Source organism: Pelobates fuscus, chromosome 8, assembly GCF_036172605.1.
Source record: "Pelobates fuscus isolate aPelFus1 chromosome 8, aPelFus1.pri, whole genome shotgun sequence".
Lineage (NCBI taxonomy): Eukaryota > Metazoa > Chordata > Amphibia > Anura > Pelobatidae > Pelobates > Pelobates fuscus.
In genome coordinates, this window is record NC_086324.1 from 37509292 (window position 1) to 37536374 (window position 27083).

At 37.7% G+C, this 27083-nt stretch overlaps 1 protein-coding gene across 1 annotated transcript in view; it reads left to right on the top strand.

Annotated features, from left to right (window-relative positions):
- XIRP2 (xin actin binding repeat containing 2) overlaps positions 1–27083 on the top strand; it is an 85110-nt gene that overhangs the window by 13806 nt on the left and 44221 nt on the right. The window contains exon 2 of the mRNA XM_063429694.1: positions 23045–23196. Within this exon, the coding sequence (XP_063285764.1) occupies positions 23143–23196 (54 nt within the window). The 5' untranslated portion in view covers positions 23045–23142. The remainder of the gene's footprint in view (positions 1–23044; positions 23197–27083) is intronic.

Here is a 27083-nt window from a genome sequence, read left to right on the forward strand (position 1 = left end):
CTTTTTGCTACTGCTGGAACTCCGTGAAGACAGACAAGTGGTGCACATCAACGTCACGTTGGTGTGACATTGCGCGCCTCCAAATTCCTCCCATTGCTCCTCTAAATAGTGCTGCCTGGCTGCAGCCCTTGAGGCTCGCGGTATAATAATAGATGGATCATAGCACAGGCACTCATGGTACCACCCTAGTTAGTGACACCTTGGATGGACCGCCCTCCTCCGCCCCACTCTTAGTACGCCACTGTATACATATATTGTCAAATACAGCCACATGGACACAGTCCCAGGCATATAATCACTCGCACACAGTCACACACACACAGTTGCAAGCAATCAGCAGAGTGGCAAGTGGAGGTATCCCTAGGTTGTAATGTAAACACTGCATTATATCTGAAAAGACAGTGTTTACTGCAAAAGCCTGAAGGGAATAATTATACTCACCAGCACAACTACAACAAGCTGTAGTTGTACTGGTGACTATAGTGTCCTTTTAATTTTACTGATATAATATAAATGGAAATCTTTATAAGATCTGGCGATGTGCCTTTTAGTCTAATGCCTCAATTTAATATGTTTTCCAAATGATTCAATACTGTTGGAAAACATTTCCAAATACGTTAATGATGACTTCCAATAATAAATAATTTGGAAAAAAATTCTAACAGTATTTAATCATTTGGAAAGTTAAAATTGAATTAAATCGAAGCCTAAGATAAAACTATTGTCAAAGCAATTCTGGAGACAAGTTCCCATGAACTATATACCAACCACTATATCTTTTTTGAGTGGTTTTGGTGAATATATCTTACCTCTGCAGTCTCACTGCTCAATTATCTGCCATTTAGGAGTTAAATTACTTTTTTATGCAGCCGTAGTCTCATGTGTGTGATTAAAGTTTAAATTAAAGAGCAGGAGATAAAAACGTCTAAAACAAGTTAACATCTGACTGAAAATGAAACCATTTTTCTCATGCAGGCTGTGTGAGTTACAGCCAGGGGAGGTGTGACTAGAGCTGCATAAACAGAAAAAAACGTGATTTAGCTCTTAAATGGCAGAGAATTGAGCAGTGAGACTGTAGGGGCATGATCTTTACAACAAAACTGCTTCATTATGCTAAAGTTGCTTTGGAGCCTATAGTGTCCCTTTAAAGAACCACCGCCTTAGAGGGCTTTCTTCCGTACTGCACATTGCTCTGTAGGTAACTAACCCAAATACTTACAGAAAACATTAAGTTGAGAAAATGATCATCAGTATGCCAACTCAGATTTAACTAGTGTCAAACATGTGTCAAATATTTCCACCAAAAGTCCAAAGTAAATAATTATTAAATAGTTTATGCTCATCAATTTCTAACAATAATTATTGCTTATCTTTTACACCATTTGACGTATACCACAATGACTTATATTTTACCATTATCACCACTAAAAGCCACGTACAATGCACGTGTCACCTTGTTGTCATCTTTATTCTTGTGAAGCCGTACAAATAAAATCTCCTCTGATAATACTTTATCAATTAATCTCTCATTTTAAAATTCTTAAACACAGCTGTCTCTTCCCATTTCATTTAAGATAAGCTCCTTTGTCACATTGATTCATCATGCTTTATCCATGTCGACGGCGTAAAAACCTCTAAATTCTCTGTATTTTCTTATTCCCCTTTCAAGCAAGATGCTACTTTTAGCAATGAAGTATTCATATCTAGTAAACATTTAACATGTATATAATTGTGCACTATGGTGATGGTAGCATTATTCAAATTATACCCAGTAATGTGTTACGAAAGCAGTGTTAATTTTGTCGATTAACAATTGTAGTCAAATTTTTGTTGACTAAAATCTTTGATATTTAGTCAACTAAAACTAGACTAAAACTAAAACAATGCAGATGACTAAAATACGACTAAAACTAAAATGGCATTTGCCACCAAAATGTAACACTGAACAGAGGGCCTGTGGAAGGGGCAAAAGAGACAGACCAGGATTTGGGCGAGAGACCTAGAGGGGCTGGGAGGACACAAAGAGATACAAAGGGGCTGGGGAAGGGGCAAAAGAGACAGATAGAGGCTTCAACTAAACTCATTAGATTTTAGTCCTGTCGACTAAAATTAGACTAAAACTATAACAATTCAGATGACTAAAATATGACTAAAATTAAAATGGCGTTTTAGTCAAAAGACTATGACTAAAACTAAATAAAAATTTGCCACCAAAATTAACACTGTATGAGGGTGACAGATAAAATATGCACAGTGTTGCTAGTTTACATTCTAGCCAGCAGTCAGGTGACAGTTTTTATAGTAACCTCAGTAGACTCTGTGTCTGGAGGGTTTCTATTATGGGCAGTTAACCATTCCACATAGTTATATCACATAGCAGCAATGTGATACAATACAAAGTAACTAAGAATCACAAACCACATTGAAAGTCCAACTGAAGAGCAAACAGGAAGCACCAAACCTCTACATAGGCATAATTATTTTAAAGGGTGATTACATTATATACACTTCACAAAGTTACTCCTACATACACACTCAGACACACAGAAGCAGTTTTACACACACTCAGACACACACATACAATTCATATCCTGTTCTTTCCAAGATGAATTGGAATCACACTTCTAGCTGCTACTACTCTTCAGCTCAAAAACTCTTCAGCTCATTGAAGCGGTTTGGTTGCAGTGTCCCTGTCCCCATAACTCTACAATGTTAATTATTGCAGTTTACGAGAAACGGCAATAATTACATTGCAGGGTTAAGACAGCAACTGGAGGTACTTCTTATATGCTTGGCGACTTTGAGGGCAGAGGGATCTATTGTGTATTCCTGGCACTATAGTATTCCTTTAAGAAATTTCCTCTGTGTCCCTGTAAATTACAAATTGGAGGGAGGCACACTTTGTCATTCTTTGTCCATAACTTTTCACTCAGCATTTAAGTAACAGGAGGTGGTGCATACAATGATGATAGTTGTAAATAACTAATAGTGTGGCTTCTGTCAATCTTGCTCTAACCAAACCTGGTATGACCTACAATACAATATAGTGTTGTGATGTCCCACAACATGGAGTACAGGAAAAAAATACATGGAATGTATATAATTTTTTTTTATATAATGCTTCGTACATATAGTAAAAGGGATTTTTATTATTTATAGACCATTAAAGGGTTAATGCAGATCGATAGGACAAGTTATAAATGTTATTATCAAATTAATATTATTATATAGTTTACCCTATAAAACGTAATCTACCATTCGTTACAGAAAATGGCATGCTGTAACTTGTTTAGGCAGTTGTTGTAGGTGATTCTGTTCATTAATGGTGACAGTCAACAACAACATTCCTGCAAATAAAAGTGCATTCACCTCTCATTATTCACTGAGAGGATAGATTAGATTGGCAAACCTATGAGTCGCTTCAGTTTTTTTTTTTTCCTGTGCATGTTTTTTTTTATATTTTGAGATTTTTGTTCCTATTCCTGGTCTTACATCTGTCAAGCTTAATTTGTCATTTTCTCTTGTCCCATCACCATTTCCTAGTAATTGCTTGTCATAACCCTCTTTGTGTTAAATTTTAGTCCTGGGTGTCAACTTTTTTTCAGCCCTTCTAAATTGTAACCAACAATGTGCCTACATGGGATTGGGAGTGAACGGGTCTATTCTGCATTGCTATGTAACTTTGCTGTTGAAAATGGCCTATTATGTTCTATTATATGCTCGATTTTGAGAAGAAAACAAGTCAAAAATCTAAAGTAGCAAAATAAGTGACAAGATGACAAGCTATTTTCCTGACAAGCATTTAACATATGCAGAATAGAGAAACCCCAATTCTAACTGTAAGAGGAAAGCACATTAATGGAGTATAAGACATTAATTAACATTAATTAATGAAAGAAATCAAGAAAGAAAGGATATAGTCACCTTTATATTCCAAGCTGAGGCCAAGTTCTCCCTTAAGCCTGGTCCTCCTCTGGTGATGTCACTCTCCCTTACTGCATGGGTATGTATATCTCTGAGAATAGGATGAGCGGAGGACTTGGGTGGCACAAAGTGAGGGGGCATGCCGCCATTTGTTTATTTGTTGCCAGCGTGCTTTGCTACTGATGACAAATACTAAATATGCAGAGAATTCACATTAGAAACATAGAATGAGACGGCAAATAAGAAACATTTGGCCCATCTAGTCTTCCCAATCAACTAGGCAGACCATAATTCTCATTCTGGACTTTCTAATGATTCTGCCAAAGGTGGATTCACAGCAAAGGTCTTTGCAGTGTTCTCAGGGAAAGAAAATAAAGAAATAAAGGAAGGACAAGTAGATGCAAAAAAAAGTGCTACATACAATTTATTTGAAGGACCAAAAATAAACAAGTTTTTTGGGTTTCCCCTATGTCAATGCCAAAAATTTAAAAATGAAATTTTGGGCATTGACAAAGGGGAAACCCGAAACATCTATAGTGGGTGCAGTGTGTGTGTAGTGGATTAAGTGTGTTTGTGTAGTTGCTGCAATGTGTGTATAGTGGATGCCATGTGTGCGTGTGTGTAAATATGTGGTGTAGGATAGGGACTGCAAAAAGCTTTTTTTAAATTTATTGTTAAATGTTTACTTTATTCCCCCACATGCCTCTTACCTATGGCCAGGGAGGAGGGGCATTACATTCTATGATGGTCCAGTGGAATTGTGCAGACTGCCCGCTGCTGTATAGTGAAGAGAACATAGTATGCATGCCGCGTTGGAGCATTGCCATGGTAACCCGAGTCAACACTCTGACATGCAGGCTGATAAGAGTTGAAGAGGACCTGATGGAGGGGGCAGATGGAGTTTTCTGGGCCTCCTCTTCACTATACATGTAGTCAGTGGGACGGGGGCCTGCTGGGGCATAGATATATATAGCGATATATATGCCCATTGGGAATGTAGGGCCCACTCCCCCCAGGGCAGACCGGGTCATGTACAGCCATATCGGCTCTACCCCCTGATGGCAACCCTGTTTTTACATACTGTTTTTACATACTCGTAATAACAATAATTAGTATATAAATAGTAATTAGCAGGTATTTTAAAAATGTATTGTTACCCTTTGTTACGGCTTTGGGGTCTTGGCTGAATGCTTTGGGTAAAGCCTCAATATTTAAACAGACTTAAAATAAGGATGTTGAATGTAGACATTATTTAATAAAAATATATGCTTGTAGTTAGTTACTATCCTGGAACTGTTGTGGCCCCTGGAGTGTTATATTGTTTGTTCTTGAAATGTTTTCATTTGAATAGCTACTCTTTAGAAGTAATGGTGTTGTCCGGTTTCCTGTATTCTTTTGTCCAAAAAAAACAAGGAATATTGGGTCAAGTTATTCTATGAAGACATGAAAATTAAAATTGTATTGTGAATTGTCTTTTTAATAAGATTCTCTTTGGCCTTTTTATCAGCTTTTATTTTAGATCAAATTAATACAAAGATACTTATACATTCATAAAGTTATGTTTTCTGTCTCTCTGTTTTCTGGTGTAGGTTTGAAATTATTATTACATTGTTCAATGATTGTTACCTGGTAATATAAAACATAATAGCATTTTGCCATATCTACCTATGCTTTAAACCAGCACTGTCAATGTCTCGGGACTTTGCTTAATTCGCAAAAACCCTTGACGTTGACATCGTCACTGGGGGTCTGGTGGCGGTGGGGACATGTAAGTGTGTGATTTACCTACCTAAAATCTGTCCCAGACAGGTCTTCTCCAATGTCACTGCTGTACTCTCGCGCTTTGGCGGATTACAGCATTGAGGTCTATGGACCCTGCAAGACTGTTGGATCCTCCATTTACACCACCAATTCCATTCAACTGTCACTGGTTACGACTGTAGAGATTGACACTTAGACTCCACCCTGACTGTGTCTCTATATATCTCGACTGGGTTGGAATTTCAGTGAAGTCTTCGCGAGGTAGGTGCTCTTAGCTATTGCCTGCCTCTTGAGTTAGTTTAGTTCCACTGAGCTAAGCAAACAGGAAGCAACAGGACCAGTTGTCTGACAGGGGATGGAAAAATATTAATTTATAAAAGTGCTACATTTTATTGAAATCTGCACTTTTTGTAAAAAAAAAAAAAAAAAAAAAGTGGACACACTCTTTACACGTAAAACACTTCTTCAAGCTGTCCCTTAAAAGTGCACAGATCATTTTATTTAGGAATCAAAAAAATGTGGAGAATTGTGCACCATTACTTCTCTTATACCATTATTTGATTGATGTTGTATTTGTTATTTTGTTTAGATTTTAAACAATATGCAAATTTTGTAATTATACAGATTATTAAATAGTATCCTGGTAATCATGTTCTGAAATTAATCGTACACAGTGAAAAAAAAACCCATAGAAAGTACACACAATTAAAATTAAAGTAGTTTAATCAATATACATATTAAAATGGCTATAGATTTGTCTGCCATAAGTCATTAAAATAAAATAATTATATTTTTATGTAATGTTAACACCATCTTCCCTTTCTGTATGCTCTTGAAATACAGTTACATTTTGTAAGTGAATTCTACCCCCTGAAATTTAATAGTAACATAAAAAAAAACACTGTAAAACTTTGGAATTCTTTGGTGTCCAATGAAGGGATCTTACACCAATAGCTAGTATTTGCTCATAACAATGTCACGTAGCACCTCTCTGGAACTGGATAATTAATTGAGCTAGTTGCAACATCCAGGAATGTTACTGCAAAGTTTAACAGCTGAACTTACAGTAAATATAAATATAATAACATTTGTTTACAAAAGTGTTTTGTTGTGTAGTCTAAAAGTTATATTCCTCATATTTTATTACATGTTTTGGATGTGTTATATATTTAGTATTTGCAGACTAGAATAACATGCAAATTCTCTCAAAGTGCCAGAAAAGCTGGAAAACTGGCAACACAGAAATATTTAATTTTTTAAAATCATATTATGTATTCATTGAAAGTTGAAGAAAAGAGATTTTACCTATATAGAGAAAAAGCATCTTTACTGTAAGAACAATGATGTTGTTTTATCGGACTTGGGCCTCAATGAAGTAAGTTTTCCAAATGATTCCATACTGATAGAAAAACGTACTGTACCCTTTCCTAGCTGGTACTTCCCAAATCAGAGTCTCTTCCTACTTACGGCCAGAGAGAAGAGACTCTGATTTGGGAAGTACCAGCTACCCTACATGGATCTAACAAGCGCTAGTAACCTCACCATTTGTGTTCTAAGTGATTTATCTACAGAAGTCACCATTAAAGTCTCTGGGCATTTTTGTAAATAAATCATTTGGAAAATGTTACTAAGAGTATTGATTTTTTTGAAAAGCATATAAAATTTACGCCATAATAAAGGAAAATTGATTGACATTGCACATTAGTGGTTAAAAGGTTAACAGAAACTTCCTGCAACAAATTTACATCATATGCAGAAGCCGAAATGTGGGATCTTCATGTTTCATCACTCATTCTCCAAATACAAGATTTAAGTTACATATTTGTATTTATATATTAAGAATGATTGTAAAATTATTGTACTGCTTTTGCCGCAGTTTAAGCTTGTTTTTCTCAATGATCAGGTTTCATTAGAGACAGCCATTTTTATGCACTTCTATACCTATTCTCCTTTTAAATATTTACCAAGAATGCCCCAATTTGTGCTCACCCTAAGCAGTGTTTAGGGCTCATATTACACTTCTCATATATGACAACAGCAACAATAATAATTGATGGGAATGTTGTGTGTCTGATTGTCTTGGCTGTATTGACTATATTTTTAGACCTCAATTTAACTAGTTAATGTATAATATTTGTTCAAAAATACCAAAGGATAGCGCACTATAGTAGAAAGAAAAGAGATTTAAATGAAAATGTATTAACACAGCATAGTAAAATTAGATAGAGCGCACAGCCCTGAATTTGCCTGCCTCCATCCTGCTATGACAAGATCATACATACCAGTAAAGAGATACTGTGGAAACATTCCGGGAGTCCCTTTCCCGTTTTCTGAAGACTCTGAAGAATTTACATCTCATTACATCTCTAACTTATCAGGAGGCCTCCTTGATTCTTCATGGGTGAGATCTGACCAGACCCTAACACAAAAAGTTTTTTGCTTATATTTTGCTTATTTTTTTTCCATTATATATTTTTTTATTTATTTTTCCCATGTTTTTTTTCTTTTTTCTCTTTTTCCCTTTTTTTTTTTTGCTTCTTCGTTCATTTTTTTGGGGATCTACAGTTACATACTACAGATTGGGACAATTTAATAGACTCGTAGATCACTCTTCATGTACTTTGATTGCCCAGATTACTTATTTCTGTGTGCCCTTCATTTTTTTCTCAGAGGATCATTGGCAGGCAGTGTGTTGTATATCTTATATTGTGGTTACTTATAATATTTTTTTGTATTTATGGTGATTAGGCACTTAGCACTTTTTTAGCACTTAGCATAGTTTTCTTTTGCACTTTTACTATGGTGGGGAAGTCATTGCATTGCAAAGTATATGTAACATTGTATGGGATAGACTAACTGTCTAATTGTACTCTGCTGTGTTAATACATTTGCATTTAATTATCTTTTCTTGCAACTAGAGTGGGGTATCCTTTGGTATTTTTGTATTATATGATTTTGGATTTTTAATGGTTACCCAGATACCTGCACCTTATGTGATTGTGTGCAAGTACTACCTAGATTTTTTGGTTCTATTATTTGTTCACCCCTGTGTCATTCAAAGGACAAACAGAGAAACTTCATATTATTGCCATCCGAATATTGTCCAGGAAAACCATACTTACAACAGATATAAAGAATATGACATAAAGGCATTTGGGCAAGCATTACTTTTGCAAGTTCTGTAAGGCAAGATTCTGGGCTTTTATCCAGAAAATAATAGTTACAATTTAATAATTGTAGAAGGACAAATACATTATAAATCTCCTTTATCATGACAGTTGAATACACCAGGTCACATCATACCTTGTCTGTTCCAATCATGCTGCTTACACCCAAATTTTATTGAAGATATAGATGACACGTTACTTATTTATCTTTATATTTAAGTTATAAAATAAATGTGTAGTGTATAGATATTGACAAATAAATTACTTTTTATTTTTAGGAAAAGAGTTGCCACTGTTTTTTAGGAAGAAGAATTAAAATGTCTATTTTAGAGTTATTCATAAACTTTTATTCTCTAAACTTTGAAATTTAGTCAATTAAATCCAAAAAATAAAGTAAAATGAAGCTAAGTAGCTGATTTCAAACCTCCCCCAACAAACCTACAGTCACACCTTTGCTAATTTAAACCCCTTTTTTTTGTCTTTTTTTTTTTTTTTTTTTTTAAATTGACTAAAATTTTAACCTAAGTGAATAACCCCATCAAGGTAGTCCTCTAGTGCCACTTACCTTCCACTGTAAGAGCATAGATGTAGAAATATTATATTTTGGGGCATTGCTCATATTTCATTCGTTTTCATCAGTTTCTTAATATAAATACATTTCCAGTGATTTTGCTATGGATTCCAGTAAAATCTATGGATTTTAGACCATGCTAGGATCTACGAATCTAGATCTGCCAAAATTAATTTGCAGGTGGGCTATGGATACATTGGCACATTGATAATACATCTGGCCCTTAGTGGGTATATCTCATAATACTCAATTGCATTCTCTTTAAAGTGTGCTCCATCGAGTACTACTTAATACATACATTTTTCACTAATTAGTGATTAAAACACAGCTTAACAGGTGCTGATTAAAACTCGTAATTACAAATAAATAAATAAGAACAATGCATAACAATGATTTTTTTTTTTTTGACTAACAGGTGTCTTAGAGAGAATTTCAATGGGTACTTAATTAATTCCCTTAAAACAGCTGCATGTTTTGCAAGCACTGCATAATCACCCATTAGAATGCTTGCTAAGCTATCTCATACTGATATATGTAAATTACACTAAAATAAGCAAGGTCGTTAAATTATGAAATATTTTAAAATAAAACACACCAAAGATTAATACATTACAACCATTTTATATTGATCTTAAAAAATATTGCAAAAAAGAAAGCATTATCTCTCTACATATCTCTGTCTCTTTCTACAATTTTACTAAACTGAAAGCTTGAATGATCACTCTAATATACCTTCCAACTCCAATATTCTCACAATCAGGATGCCGGTGGAAGGGAGGTACGGTGACATGATTGTACTAGGTTGCCTGAGATTCCAGTGACATGATTGTACTAGGTTGCCTGAGGTTCCAGTGACATGATTCTACTAGGTTGCCTGAGGTTCCAGTGGCATGATTGTACTAGGTTGCCTGAGATTCCAGTGACATGATTGTACTAGGTTGCCTGAGGTTCCAGTGGCATGATTGTACTAGGTTGCCTGAGGTTCCAGTGACATGATTCTACTAGGTTGCCTGAGGTTCCAGTGGCATGATTGTACTAGGTTGCCTGCGGTTCCAGTGACATGATTGTACTGGGTTGCCTGAGGTTTATGAGTGTAATCAAGAATCAAATATCTGTTTTTCCAACAATCTACCCCATTTACTACACATGAAGCTCCTTTGGCACCTCCAATGCTGTGAAGTTAAGTATAAAGACATTTTGGACAGCAGCTGGGTTAATAGGCAGAGAAAACCGAGGGTGCATTAGCCCAGTGCTCTGTGCTGGTTGTTGCTGTTCAAAGTCAAATCAATTCTGCGTTAGCCAAGACACAGAGTTGTCAGACTTTAGGCTCCAGTTTTTTGCAGCTAACCAGTCAAACATAGTTATTGGTTATGGTACTTAGATTGTCCCTTTAACAGCCAGGATGTCTTCCATTAATGTATCACATGGCCCCTTTAACTAGAATGCCATAAGGATGCTCACCTCCAAAGAGTACAAGAGCAACAAATAGTTCCTCTGATTCAAAATTATACCAACTCTCAAACCTTCAGAATAAGGATGATAACAGGAAAGTTGCTAGGTTCCAAAGGTATCAGGGGCTTGAACCGACAGCAAAACCTTATATACTCCAAACTCCACTCATGTCTCTATAGTCTTATTCCACCCTTGACATATATATACTATCATGAGTAAAGCTCATAATAGTGTGTCTTAGGGCCACCATCAGGGGAAAACAAGCATTTATCTTGCCAGAAGCCTACTCAAATAATAGAGTCAACGTGGTCCACATAACACAATGTTGCCTCACTCCCTAAATTAACTGTTCTGAAAATCTGCCATGCAGACGGACCTTTACCAGATTAAAATGTGACTCCCCTTGTACTGGTATAGGTGAACAGTAGGTGTTCCAGTCCACTCCCACTGGCCCACAGGGTGCTCATCTTCCTGTCTACAAAAGGTAAACATAATGGTTGTTAATAACAACATATATAGTATATATCTCAGTGTGTACCTGTATGTGTGTATCTGGAAAAATGGATACATGTGTATTGCAGTTTTGAACATGTGTGATTACCTGTGCGAATCTTAGCGCCATTACCATGTGCTTCCAATAAACTCCCTGCCCCATTCCCTTACATTATAAAATGTCTAATAGGAGTGAAAAAATATGAAGTATACTGTGTGATGCAAGTTACCATGTTCTGTGTGAAACAATTGGATGGAACATTCCACGGGTTTTGATAATGATGGCTCCTTTAAAAAATAAAAAAAAAGTACCCCAGAATTGCTCATTATCAGAGTAACCCAAATGCTTCCTTCCTCAATGGAGGATCTGTTGATCTTTTTTTTTTTTTTTTCCAGTAAAGCTATTTGAAAAATACTTTTTGGCAGTGTATATTTAATTGTGTTCCTTTGACCAAGTAGATAAGAGTACCATCAGCCATATAGACTTAATACCAGTGTGTGCTGCTCTTGGCTGTCATGGACCCTATTTTATTGAGCCTACAGGTGGTATTAATTAAGAAATATTTTACATTTTAATCTACTTTAAAAATAGTGAATAGTACCCTTTTCTTACATTTTAAATCAATACAACTTTAAGCTAATTATGGTAATTTTCAAATGTGTTTTAGTGACTAAAGAAATAGGTTAAATCAGACAAACAAATCTCACTGAGACTTTGACCAGTGTAAATATATTCAAACTGAGCTCAATCAAAACGCATATACTTGACCCTCTGTTATAGAAGATTTAAAAATTGTTGAAAGTACTGGTGTCAAGCAGTGGTATATAAGGTATATTAAGGGCTGTGAAGAGTTTGTGTTCAGTTTAGAACTATTTATAAAAACTGGAAAGTGTGATTAATATTAACACACACTGTTAAGTAGGCTTGTTGTACAGACATATGTGGGTGACTCGTTCCATGTCAGTGAATAATTTAAATTAATCTATATATTGCTTGAGCTGAATATCTGAAAAACTTGATATTCGATTATGAAGTTCACTTTTCATCTGTATTTTGATTGCATGCACAATGCAGTCTGGGAGAATGAACAATTGTCATGATAAGCTCGTCTTAACTTATACGATTTACCAGACCAACAAATTTAACATTTGATATGCAGATAAACAATATATCTCTATGAATATGCCTGGGTTCAGTGGCCTGGCATTTTAACCCTGCAATGTTTATATTGCAGAGTTAAGTCCAATTCTAGTGGTTGCCTTCTGACAGCCACTAGAGGGACTTCACCTGCCTTAAAAACTCGGTCATACAGTGTTCAGTCACAACATTAAAACCATTTGCCTAATATCATGTGGGTCTCCCTCGTGCTACCAAAAGAGCTCTGATGCTGGACTCCACAAGGCCTCGTAATGTGTCCTGTGTAACCCGGCACCAAGCATTATCAGCAGATCAGAGAACACCATTACAATGATGGGGTGTACATGGTCTACAAAAATCTCTAGGTATGTGGCACATGTCAAAGTAACATCCACATGATTTTCCAGAAGAAAAGCCTGCCTCCTTTCTATAGTGCATCCTGCTGCCATCTCTTTCCCAGGTAAACGATGCACAAGCGTCTGTCTATCCACCTAATCTTAAAAAAAAATTTGATTAATCAGACCAGGCAACTTGCACTGACTATCATGGACAGGGGTCATCATGACCACTTTGACCGGTCTGCAGCTACGCAGCTCAATTCGCAGCAAAATGCAACGCACTGTGCATTCTGACACCTTTCTATCATGGTCAGCAGTACACGTTTAAGTAATTTGAGCTACAGTAGCTCTTTTATGTGAGTGGACTTCATGGGTTAGCCTTTGGCCCCCATGTTCATCGATGAGTCTTGGCCATCCACGACCCTGACGTCAGTTCACCAGTTGTCCTTCTTTGCACCATTTTTGGTAGGTACTAACCACTACATACTTGGAACACCCCACAAGACTTGCTGTTTTGGAGATGCTCTGACTCACCCTTCCAGCCATCACTATTTGACCATCGCAGATCACTCTTAATAGAATTACACCCATAAAGATAGTATTGTTTTTAATACATCTGATACCAGTTTTGTGTGCAATGTGTACATTGGCCTTTTTAAACAAGTACATTTATTTGACTACATATAATTACATACACTTTAAGAACTAGAACCAAGTTTGAGATCTGTTTGAGGCAATCCAATCCAACTACAAAGCTTGAAATCTAGCAATAACTACATTTGCCCTTTCATATTAAAGATGACCTCAAGTTAAAGGTATATAGAAATATTCACACATTATTTAAGTGCAGTTGTTGGTCAGCAACACATTTTCGTATATATGTAAGATTATTTTTATTTTTTTTCAGGCTCTATTGACATAAACTTTTCAGCTGACAGAATAATACCAACAATACCTTTATTTACTTGCCTGTTTTGACAGGTTCAGCATACCAATGCCACATTGCAGTAATGAAATTGCAGGAAGCATACTCTACAGGCTACTTAGTATGTATAAAATATGACTGGCGAAGAGTGTAGCTGCAATTAAACCCTCTAGTTTTAACAAGTGAACCTTTGGACTGTATTAGTATTGCTTTGTGTTACATGATGGCTATAATGTAACTGATATGACTTGTTTATATTAATGGAATACACTAGAGTTGTCTATTGCCCACATCTACATTAAGCCAATGCGGAAGGAATCTTGTTCCACAAAATAAAATAAAAAAGTATCTATCCCTGCTATGGCCAAACAGAGCCAATAAAAGGGTAATTTATCACCTTATCACTGTTGTTTCGTAAATTATAAAACTTAACCTTTGTAAGAGGTTTGTAAGTAAATATACTTAACCAGCAGCTTGCTATCAGTTGGAACATCTTACACGTTCTTCTGTTCCTCCCGACACACTATTCTCTCATTATATGCTATACCAAGCAAATGCCCAACTGCTTTTTGTTGTATTTCTGTGTAATTGTTATTGTAATTATTTACATCATAACTCACAGTGTGTCATGGTTGATACATTATTCAGAAAACTATAGTATAAAACACACAACTGCAGCTTTGAAAAGAAAAGAGAACATTTTGCATTTCTCATGTGATCCTCCTACTGCTGATATAAGTTAAATTATATTAATTTTCAGAAAGTGTAGCTATTTAATTTCCGTTTGCTCATTTCACTTCCTAAGTATATTCTGAGCAAAGCGAACATTAGTACATAGAAAGAAAAATGCTTTTGACAGTCATTTGAGAAAGAGCATGGGTAAGGTCACATATCTTTCCCTGAGTGTTCATACTGAAACTAAGGTTTAACTTATTACAGTTACAGGAATATTTACTTATAATTCCAAACAGCATTCTCTCCTTAAGTGGCCTTTAACTATTACTATGCTGCTCAAAAATTGCCTTTGTTAACAGTTTCTGTTAACTAGAAATGTATTATTATTTATATATATATGTGTGTGTGTGTGTGTGTGTGTGTGTGTGTGTATATATATATATATATATATATATATATATAAATATATATTCAATAATGTTCAATAATGTTCAATAATGTTATGCAATACAAACCATTATGCCCACTTCATAGCACAATAAGTATCTGGACCAGTGTGCTAAACAGTCCACCGCTCTTATTGGCTAGTAGGATTAATTGCGTATGATATTTTTTTTTTATCAATAATTGCCCCTGAAGATTTTAATACTGGTGCAATTTAGAAAACATTGTCAGATCTGGTTGTAGTTGTTAAATTCACAATTAATTTAATCTACCACCCTTCACAACCTTTTGTTCCTGTATGTGTCCAGTCTGCCTTGGTAAAATCACTAGTTTAGTGTCAATCTACTGTAAATTTTGATTTAAAGTGTACAATTCATAACAGGTTCATGTTTACTTGTAACATATTCTCTAACATACTTTCTATCATTGTTTTTTATCATTGAAAAAGTATGATATCTGGTGATATATTATATCTTTTAATCCTTTAAGAGATTCCATTTCACTACTTACCTCCTCTCCTGCTCTGCAGCTGGCTCCGCATTCTGTGTTTTTTGGATGTTACACCATGCCTCCCAGCATTTCAAATGGACAAAGGGGAACACTTTCATTTTAGGGATGTGACTGGGGCTATGGCCATGGGCAGGGCTGTATAGAGAACTGTTCAGTGACTTACTTATAAAAATTTATAGGACTGAAATGCAACTTTAAATAAGACTTATTATTTATACGACTGAACTCTGAACTAATTTATTGTAGTTTAGAGACACATTACTGTGAGCAGTATTGCTGTAGAGCCCTGTATACACTCAGACACACCAACAATATGGAGCTCCTAGAAAAGAGGGACATGAGAGAAAGATAAGAGGGACAGAAGGATTTGGGTCCAAAATAAGGACTGTCCGCTCTAAATAGGGACACTTGGGAGGCATGTTTACACTAATTTAACAACCAACCCATGCCTAGTGGCAACACTATGGGTTAATTGCCAGCACACCTGAATCAAAACAGAATTACGTCTTTCACTCTTTTACTACCCTCGGTTGGAAATAATGAGACATTAGTTTCTATAGCAGGGCACAGGAGACTGTGGGAGGGTACTTTTTTTCTTCCTTGTCACTCAATTCAATATCTTTATTATCTTAGCGCCTTGTTATTTTTTTTCGAGATTTACTGAAAGATCTATACATTTGTTAGCAGTTCTGCTTGCACAATGTATATACTGAATGTCCTCTCTATTTGCTAAATAAATATAGAACCATGATGGTAACACTTTAAACTGAACTACAAAACCATGTTCAGATTTTCCCTGAAATGCAATATGGTAGGAATGTGCATGGGCAAAAAATTTGGTTTGGTTTGGAAATTCAGGTAAGAAAAAATATTTGGCACTTCGGCAATTCGGCACTTCGGCTATTCGGTGTCAGGATCCCGCGGGCGGCTGCGAGGGGAGGCTGCACTCCGCTCGCGGCTCTCACCCTCCAGCCGTCCGCGGGTCCTTTCCCGGCATACGCTTGCTGGGCGGCATCCTCTCAGCCTCGGATGCCGTCCGCGTCCTCCTTTCCGTCCCCCAGCGGCAGCATGCATGATGCTGAACGCTGGGGGACCGCCCAGTCTTGTACACGCGGCGGTCAGCCACCTGACCCGGCGTTAAAGGCACAGTGCCTCAATCGCAGTGGGAGGTTTAGATATCTCCCACATGTGATTACTATTTCTGATTGGAAATTATCCAATCAGAATTGATCTAATGGTTTAAATACTTACCTTTCCTGTTCCTCCCTGCCCTGTTGTGGTCTTCGCTTACTAGTATTGATACTGAACTTGTGTTTCTGGCTACGTACTCTCTGGCTTGTTAATCTGACTTTGTGACTTTCTCCTACCCTTTGACCTCGGCTTGTTTCTCGTTATCCTGTCTTCTGGTTCCCCTTACTCGGCTTGTCTCCTGACTATTCTGTGTGTGCTTAGCCCGGCCACTCTAAGGTTTACACTTCAGACATTCAAAAGCATCCAAATGTCTGCATTGCCCGAAATTCATCTGAATTCACATTCAGAATGAAATGAATTGCACATATCTACAATATGGTGCACTGGAATAGCTTTACAGTTTGATTTACACAGACCTGCTCTTGTTTCCCAAAGTTCATCCTCCTTCTCAAAATCCTTGACTATATATACCAATGTGTACATTTTTACTGAAACTATCTTTCCAAGATCGACTTTTGTAACAAAGTATCAAAATAAAATGGGTTAAGACACGGTTGAAATTATTTTAATAACTATAATATTACGTGCATTTCTTACATGTATACAATAACGTTTTGTACATTACTGAAAAATAATGAGAATGTAGCTACTCAGTTACTGTTTTCTTTTGAAATTAGTATCCTATTATGTATCATCTTAAACTTCTACAATAGGAAAATTGCAAGAGCACTAAACTAATTTAAAAACCGAGGTGAAGAATTTTGAACTGTCAAAATAGCAATTTATGCAAATTATTGATGAGCTGTAGAATAAATGAGAAATTACAAGAGTATCCACTAAGGAAAATATCTTGTTATCACAAATTATCTTTACACATCATAATATTCCTTTGGGATATTTCCTAATGCTTTTAGTTTGAAGAAAATTAATAAGAAAGCACGGTCGAAAGAATAATTTTTCTGATGTCCAAATTACCAGCTGTAGTTACGGAAAATGTTTTGCTAGGACTTGTAAAAAATTAGCTCAGCATACAGCAAATGTTGAGGGTTCCAAATTAATATTACAAATATATCACATGATCAGAACTGCATTCTGACAGCATCATGTTTTTTATTAACTTGCCGTTTTTAGAATGATTTGGAAATGTTAGGGTTTGAAGAAGCAGCATTAGGTCTGAGAAAAGTACCTCCAAATGAGATATAGGCATTGTCATCTCTATCACCTACGGCATAAATACACTTGAAGCAGCACAATCACCGTGCATGACACATGTGTGTAATCTGATCGTACAACGCTTTGTGCATAAGTACACAGGCTTACAGGATGTCCTGAAGAAGGCCAGGAAGGTGTGTGGCCATTTCAGGCGTTCCTACACGGCCATGGCGCACTTTGCAGATATCTAGCGGCGAAACAACATGCCAGTGAGGCGCTTGATTTGCGACAGCCCGACACGTTGGACTTCAACACTCCTAATGTTCGACCGCCTGCTCCAACAAGAAAAAGCCATTCATGAATATTTGTATGACCGGGGTGCTAGGACAGCGTCTGGGGAGCTGGAAATTTTTTTGCCACGTTACTGGACGCTCATGCGCAATGCCTGTAGGCTCATGCGTCCTTTTGAGGAGGTGACAAACCTAGTCAGTTGCACCGAAGGCACCATCAGCGACATCATACCATTTGTTTTCTTCCTGGAGCGTGCCCTGCGAAGAGTGCTGGATCAGGCCATAGATGAGCGTGAAGAGGAAGAGTTGTGGTCACCATCACCACCAGAAACAGCCTTATCAGCATCCCTTGCTGGACCAGAGGCAACGGTGGAAGAGGATTGTGAGGAAAAGAAGTCAGAGGAGGAATGTGGCTTTGAGGAGGAGGAGGAGGACCGACCACAACAGAAATCCCAGGGTGCTCGTTGTCACCCATCTGGTACCCGTGGTGTTGTACGTGGCTGGGGGGAACATACCTTCATTGAGATCACTGAGGAGGAGGAACGGGAAATGAGTAGCTCGGCATCCAACCTTGTGCAAATGCGGTCTTTCATGCTGTCGTGCTTGTTGAGGGAACCTTGTATAAAAAGGCTGAAGTAGAACGACCTGTACTGGGTGTCCACGCTACTAGACCCCCGGTATAAGCAGAAAGTGGCTGAAATGTTACCAAATTACAACAAGTCGGAAAGGATGCAGCATTTGCAAAATAAATTAAAAAGTATGCTTTACACAGCGTATAAGGGTGATGTCACAGCACAACGGGAATCTAACAGGGGAAGAGGTGAAAGTCATCCTCCTCCTCCCACGACCACGCCGGCAAGGACAGGACTCTTTAAAGACGTGTTGTTGATGGAGGACATGCGGAGCTTTTTAAGTCCTACGCATCACCACAGCCCTTCGGGATCCACCCTCAGAGAACGACTCGACCGACAGGTAGCAGACTACCTCGCCTTAACTGCAGATATCGACACTCTGAGGAGCGATGAACCCCTTGACTACTGGGTGTGCATGCTTGACCTGTGGCCTGAGCTATCCCAATTTGCAATAGAACTTCTGGCCTGCCCCGCTTCAAATGTCCTGTCAGAAAGGACCTTCAGTGCAGCAGGAGGTATTGTCACTGAGAAGAGAAGTCGCCTAGGTCAAAAAAGTCTAGATTACCTCACCTTTATTAAGATGAATAAGGGATGGATCCCGAAGGGACTGACAGTGGGCGATACATTCAACTAAAAAAGGCCTGATGAGAAGAGCTGCCTTGGGCTGCCTTGGGGTGACCCTATGCAGGAGGAACAGTCCCTATTCTGCTCTGTGTCAGTGTGTATCAGGGTCCCTGAGTACAGGTGTCAATCCATATCTGCCAAGTGACCCTATGTAGGGGGAACAGTCCCTATTCTGCTCTGTGTCTGTGTGTATCAGGGATCATTAGGATAGGTGTCAATCCATATCTGCCAAGTGACCCTATGTAGGGGGAACAGTCCCTATTCTCTCTGTGTCAGTGTGTATCAGGGATCATTAGGATAGGTGTCAATCCATATCTGCCAAGTGACCCTATGTAGGGGGAACAGTCCCTATTGTGCTCTGTGTCAGTGTGTATCAGGGATCATTAGGGTAGGTGTCAATCCATATCTGCCAAGTGACCCTATGTAGGGGGAACAGTCCCTATTCTGCTCTGTGTCAGTGTGTATCAGGGTCTTTGAGGACAGGTGTCAATCCATACCTGCCAAGTGACCATATGTAGGAGGAACAGTCCCTATTCTGCTCTGTGTCAGTGTGTATCAGGGTCCCTGAGGACAGGTGTCAATCCGTATCTGCCAAGTGACCCTATGTAGGGGGAACAGTCCCTATTCTGCTCTGTGTCAGTGTGTATCAGGGTCTCTGAGGACAGGTGTCAATCCATATGTCAAGGTGTCAATATGTCATATGTCAGGTGTCAATCCATATCCATTGTGATTTAGGAATGTTAGGTGATTTATGCCCTTTATGGATTAAAACCAGACTCTGCATCAACTGTGTAATTTTCCATGGGAGTTTTGCCATGGATCCCCCTCCGGCATGCCACAGTCCAGGTGTTAGTCCCCTTGAAACAACTTTTCCATCACTATTGTGGCCAGAAAGAGTCCCTGTGGGTTTTAAAATTCGCCTGCCCATTGAAGTCTATGGCGGTTCGCCCGAAAAGTTTGTGTTCGCGACATCACTAGTCACCAGTGTTAGTTGCATGGAATAGGCTCTGTCTATGGAAGATCGCACAGTCTCACGGGATCCACCATAAACCTCAATGCTGTGCTCTCGCACATGCGCAAGAGCATTGCAGTGATATCGGCTCATGGCGCTGAAGTGCCACAAGTTGAAGAGCACCCACTGGGAGAAGATGATGGCACCCACAAGGGACAGGTTCAGGTAAGTAAAACTTATCTTTTAGTTCCCCACCAAGCCACTGGACCCCCAGTGACTATGTCATTGTCGGGGGTCATTGACAATTCTGCAAAGACCCCAGATAGTGACAGTGCCGCTTTAAACAAGAAGATAATGTCTTGCTTGTAGGGCTTATTAAATGATTTGTAAATAGTATGTCATCATCTAGTATTATTGCTCTCCTTTCCCATTCTCTCTCCACCACAGTTCTTCGCTTTGCCAGTCTCCTGCTATTTATTTGTTTTCTTCTGTCTATTTTAGCCTTAACCAGTCTCTTCTGGTTTCTCTGCTGCCTTCTTGATACTCCTCTTTTTTTTTTCTTTCATCATTTTTTATGTTCTCCCAAATCCATCTCATTTATAATGGCTAGTTTATTTCTTATTTTCTATAATTGGTTTTCCAACCTCTACCTCCCCTAGTAGTATCATTTTACATCCATGCTTTAGATTTTACATATTTGACTTTCATATCTTGTGTTTCTTCCACCACTCATTCTCAAGGGTTAAGCAATGCAAGTATGCCAGCCCTAAAAGTATTGGAACTAACTTCAACTAAATAAATGAGTATATAGGAATATTCACATTATGGATATGAATCAGTATTTTAGCAGTCAGGAATCCTAAGATATGAGTAATAACAAATAGGAACACTATATGTTAGAGCTTCACGTCTCAGGAGTTAAACAGAGGAGAATATAACTGATCAGTCACAACATTAAAACCACTGACAGCGAAGTGAATAATAGTGATCTTATCATTACAATGGCACCTGTCAATGAGTGGAATATATTAGGCAACATGCGAATAGTCAGTTGATGAATTTTATGAGTTGGAAGCAGAAACAATGGGCAAACAAAAAGAGCTGAATGACTTTGACAAGGGCCAAATACTAATTGCTCAGCGACTCAGTCAGAGCATCTCCAAAACTGCAAATTTTGTGGGTTGTTCCCTGTATGCAGTGGTTAGTACCTACCAAACGTGCTGCAAGGAAGGACAACTGGTGAACTGGCATCAGGGTCATGGGCGTTCATGTGGATTTTTTTTGTCATGTGCCACCTACCTAGAGATTGTTGCAGATCCCTTCATGTCAATGGTGTTCCCTGTCATCTGCCCCTTTTAGCCTGATACTGCACCCTTCTACACTGCAAAATTTGTTCAAGAACGGTATGAAGTACATGACAAAGAGTTCAAAGTTTTGTCTTGGCCTCCAAATTCCTCAGATCTCAATCCGATCGAGCATCTGTGGGATGTGTTGGAACAACAAATTCGATCCATGGAGGCCCCACCTCACAACTTGCAGTATCTGCTGCTAATGTCTTGGTGCCAGATATGATAGGACACATTTAGAAGTCTTGTGGAATCCATGCCTCTACACATCATAGGTGTTTTGACAGCACAAGAGGACATACACGACATTAGGCAAGTGGTTGTAATGTTGTAGCCTATCATTGTATATAGGAAGAGTATATGTAGGAGGTTGCAGAACAATGCAAATTAATTGATGACGTCTCGTATAGATTTTGTCAGCTCTTATACAAAGAAATATATGAATTATCAGAGGTGGCATTGCAGGTTGGCTGTAAATGCCACAAGAGATTGTGCATAGTAATAATAAATCCAGGACCTGACAATTAACCAATTGAGATATCAGCTCAAACGTAACCGATGGGATTCTTTATTATTATAGGCACATCTAATGTGCATATCAGACCATAAAGGTGACTTTCTATTTAATAATATGGAAAAAATCTAAGAAGTTCATTGACAAACAGCTAGGAACTGTGACTTTCACAGATATATATCTAAGATGTGTCAGTAGACGAAGCAGTCCAACAAACTAAAGGAACTAGAATGATCTTTAAAGGACAACTGCCACCTCAAAAGTAAGTTTGATATGATAATCCTTTCATCAAGTATTGAAAGGAAATATATATATTTTTAAATGAAATATATGTAAAAAAAAAAACTAGAAAAAGTCATCCCTACCTTTATTATATAATATAAGATCCATCATCCATATACATGTACCTTTGTTTGGACAGTGTGTGAAAAGCGACAGTTAGTCTCTATTTCCTTCTTCACTTCATGCACAGAAGCTGGGAAAACCATAGAGACTAACTGTCACTTTTCAAATAATGTATGACCAGAGGTGCATGTATATCGCTTAGGGATCCTGCTATATACTAAAGGTACGGGTAATTTTTTCATGTTTTTTATACCTAATCTGAGGTTTATGTAAAAGATATTTTTGAGGTGACGGTTGTCCTTTAAGTAAGGAGTTTACTGCAGTTTTAAAGATTGTCTTCTTTAAATGGAAAAAAGCTAGAAGGCTGGTTGTAAAATTCTGCTCATATACTGTATCTACTGTTCTTGTTAAAATAAATAATTGAAATGAAATATTGAATAATATTCTTCTTCTGTTTACCTAGAAAATAAAGATTAATAATATAAAGGAAATGCATGTACATGTTTTACAAAATCAATATATTTTAAACACATTCAATGATAATGTATGGATCTTTCATACTGACCATATTCTTTGTATTGTACCACCTCATCTTCTCTAGGTTCCTCTAAAAGTGAAAGAGGACAATCAAAAGAGGACACCACCCGGAGTGGAACTATACCTTTAGATTTTCAAGAGTCATTATCACTGAAAGAAAGAATGGATATGTACCAAGCAGCAGCTTCAACCAGAAGTCAAAGCTCCACAGCACAAGTACGTTGTTGGAATGTTTTAATTTTTGTCAATTGCTCAAGGTCCAGATTCCAAATATGTCCGAGTTGTATTATATAAGAAAAAAACAACCTTGTTTTTTAAATGTGGTACTAGTATAGGCTATGAAAGATATCTGAATAACATTTTATTACAAGTTCCCATAAAGTAGAGCGCTAACAGTATGAATTGATTACATGTAGATGCCATACATGTCAGATTCTCAAACCACATCAGTGTTTGGAAAAACCAAACCAGTAACTGCACTCTTCCAAATCCATAAACTGAGGTTCCATTCGAACCAGAGGTCAGCACCAAGCCCCTAAATGTCATCAGTATTTAAAACAAATAGGCAAATTTATTGTAGTTAAGTGTTCAGCAGGACACTTGAGTCCAATAAATGTGCCTATTTATATATTGGAGTGCCTGGACCCTTCTTTTTTGATATTAGTGTCCAGCAGGACACTTGAGTCCAATAAAATTTGCCTATTTATACATTGGAGTGCCTGGACCCTTCGTTTTTGACAACAGTGATCGGAGGCTGTGATAGGCCATGAGCAGTCATTGTGGAAGCAACCACCTGAGAAGAAAGTGACCAAGTTGCTTGTTCATTGAATCCCTCATTTAAGAGTTAAACCATTTCAAAATGGACTGTCAAGTGCTACGTCATTATAACCACTTCAATGGGATGAAGTCACTATAGTGGCTAGATTGCCCCACAAAGACCAAAACAGAAAAAAATAAACCTATTCTTCATTGTTCATTACTCATTGTTCTCCTAAATCTTAAAGTCCAAAGATGGATGTAGTAATCTATGAACCAATTGGTATATCTAAAAATAGCCATGACCTTCTGGATCTGTTCACTGTGGGGTCACTGTGGGATCTGTTCACTGTGGGTGTTTCATTCTTGAAATCTATACCGCGTGTAGATTCAAACGTGCCTAACAAAATATAAAAAGAGGGGAAAATTACCTGCAATTCCAGATTCACAGGATAACAGTATACTGAGCATTTTTGTTTGTATATTTAACATTTTTTTTTTATAAATAATGTACACAATGATCGTTGTATGCATAACCTTGTCACGTACAATAGTTTTCAAAATAAAATTATGCAAAGCATTTTAACGCAAGTATATCTTAATCAATTCTAATAAATTTATTCAAATTTTATATTGATTTCAGATAAGTAAATTAACCTTCATTGCATATTTCATATCTTACATGTGATTTAGGGAGCTGAAGGGTCAGTATAGGATGGTGGAATGCTATAATACATATGTAGGAGACCACTGGTGGCAAATCTTTTTTAGTAATTATGTTAAAGGACCACTCTAGTGCCAGGAAAACATACTCGTTTTCCTGGCACTAGAGTACCCTGAGGGTGCCCCCACCCTCAGGGACCCCCTCCCGCCCGGCTCTGGAGAGAGGAAGGGGTTAAACTGACCTCTTTAAAAAAAAAAAAAAAAAAAAAATGTGTATGATATAACAAGCCACGCAATGTTACCAACTGTTTATTGTTTACTGTTCCAAGTCGCACAGCTGTTGTGGCACTGTGACTTTATATGTTACTCTACGCACAACCAAAATAAAGAATTTAAAAAAAAATAAATAAAAAAAAAAAAAAAAAAAATAAAAAAAAAAACTTACCTCTTTTTCCAGCGCCGGGCGGGGAGCTTTCCTCCTCCTCTCCATCTTGATCGCGACGTCATCGGCTGAATGCGCATGCGCGGCAGGAGCCGCGCTCGCATTCAGCCGGTCGCATAGGAAAGCATTTACAATGCTTTCCTATGGACGCTTGCGTGCTCTCACTGTGATTTTCACAGTGAGAAGCACGCAAGCGCCTCTAGCGGCTGTCAATGAGACAGCCACTAGAGGATTTGGAGGCTGGATTAACCCTCATTATAAACATAGCAGTTTCTCTGAAACTGCTATGTTTATAAAAAAAAGGGTTAATCCTAGAGGGACCTGGCACCCAGACCACTTCATTAAGCTGAAGTCGTCTGGGTGCCTAGAGTGGTCCTTTAATATGTTGTAAACTCATGTCAGTTTTCTGGAATTTAAACATAGAAACATAGAAACATAGAAACATAGAAACATAGAATGTGACGGCAGATAAGAACCATTCGGCCCATCTAGTCTGCCCAGTTTTCTAAATACTTTCATTAGTCCCTGGCCTTATCTTATAGTTAGGATAGCCTTATGTCTATTCCATGCATGCTTAAACTCCTTTACTGTGTTAACCTCTACCACTTCAGCTGGAAGGCTATTCCATGCATCCACTACCCTCTCAGTAAAGTAATACTTCCTGATATTATTTTTAAACCTTTGTCCCTCTAATTTAAGACTATGTCCTCTTGTTGTGGTAGTTTTTCTTCTTTTAAATATAGTCTCCTCCTTTACTGTGTTGATTCCCTTTATGTATTTAAATGTTTCTATCATATCCCCCCTGTCTCGTCTTTCCTCCAAGCTATACATGTTAAGATCCTTTAACCTTTCCTGGTAAGTTTTATCCTGCAATCCATGAACCAGTTTAGTAGCCCTTCTTTGAACTCTCTCTAAGGTATCAATATCCTTTTGAAGATAGGGTCTCCAGTACTGTGTACAGTACTCCAAGTGAGGTCTCACCAGTGTTCTGTACAATGGCATGAGCACTTCCCTCTTTCTACTGCTAATACCTCTCCCTATACAACCAAGCATTCTGCTAGCATTTCCTGCTGCTCTATTACATTATCTGCCTACCTTTAAGTCATCAGAAATAATCACCCCTAAATCCCTTTCCTCAGATGTTGAGGTTAGGACTCTATCAAATATTCTGTACTCTGCCCTTGGGTTTTTACGTCCAAGATGCATTATCTTGCACTTATCCACATTAAATGTCAGTTGCCACAACTCTGACCATTTTTCTAGTTTACCTAATTAATTTTCCATTTGGCTTATCCCTCCTGGAACATCAACCCGCAAAAAGACACACCTTACCATCAAGACCTTCTGCAATATCACTAATAAAAATATTAAAGAGAATGGGTCCAAGTACAGATCCCTGAGGTACCCCACTGGTGACAAGCCCAAGCTTCGAAAATACTCCATTGACTACAACCCTCTGTTGCCTGTCACTCAGCCACTGCCTTACCCATTCAACAATATTGGAATCCAAACTCAAAGATTGTAGTTTATTGATAAGCCTTCTATGTGCAACAGTGTCGAAAGCCTTACTGAAATCTAGGTAAGCAATGTCTACTGCACCACCCTGATCTATAATTTTAGTTACCCAATCAAAAAAATCAATAAGATTAGTTTGGCATGATCTCCCTGAAGTAAACCCATGTTGTCTCTGATCTTGAAATCCATGTGTTTTTAGATGTTCAACAATCCTATCCTTTAACATGGTTTCCATCACTTTCCCCACTACTGAAGTAAGGCTTACTGGCCTATAGCCCGACTCCTCCCTATTACCTTTCTTGTGAATGTGCACAACATTCGCTAACTTCCAATCTTCTGGGACTACTCCTGTTATCAATGATTGGTTAAATAAATCTGTTAATGGTTTTGCTAGTACACCACTAAGCTCTTTTAATAGCTTTGGGTGTATTCCATTAGGTCACGTTGACTTATTTGTCTTCACTTTTGACAGTTGAAATAGAACCTCTTCCTCTGTAAACTCACGTGTAATAAATGACTCATTTATCCTTTTTCTTAACTGAGGTCCCTTTCCTTCATTTTCATCTGTAAATACCAAACAAAAATATTCATTGAGGCAGTCAGCTAGACCTTTATCCTCATCTACATACCTTCCTTCTTTTGTTTTTAATCTGACTAATCCTTGTTTTACTTTTCTTTTCTCATTTATGTATCTAAAAAAAGTTTTGTCCCCCTATTTACTGACTGT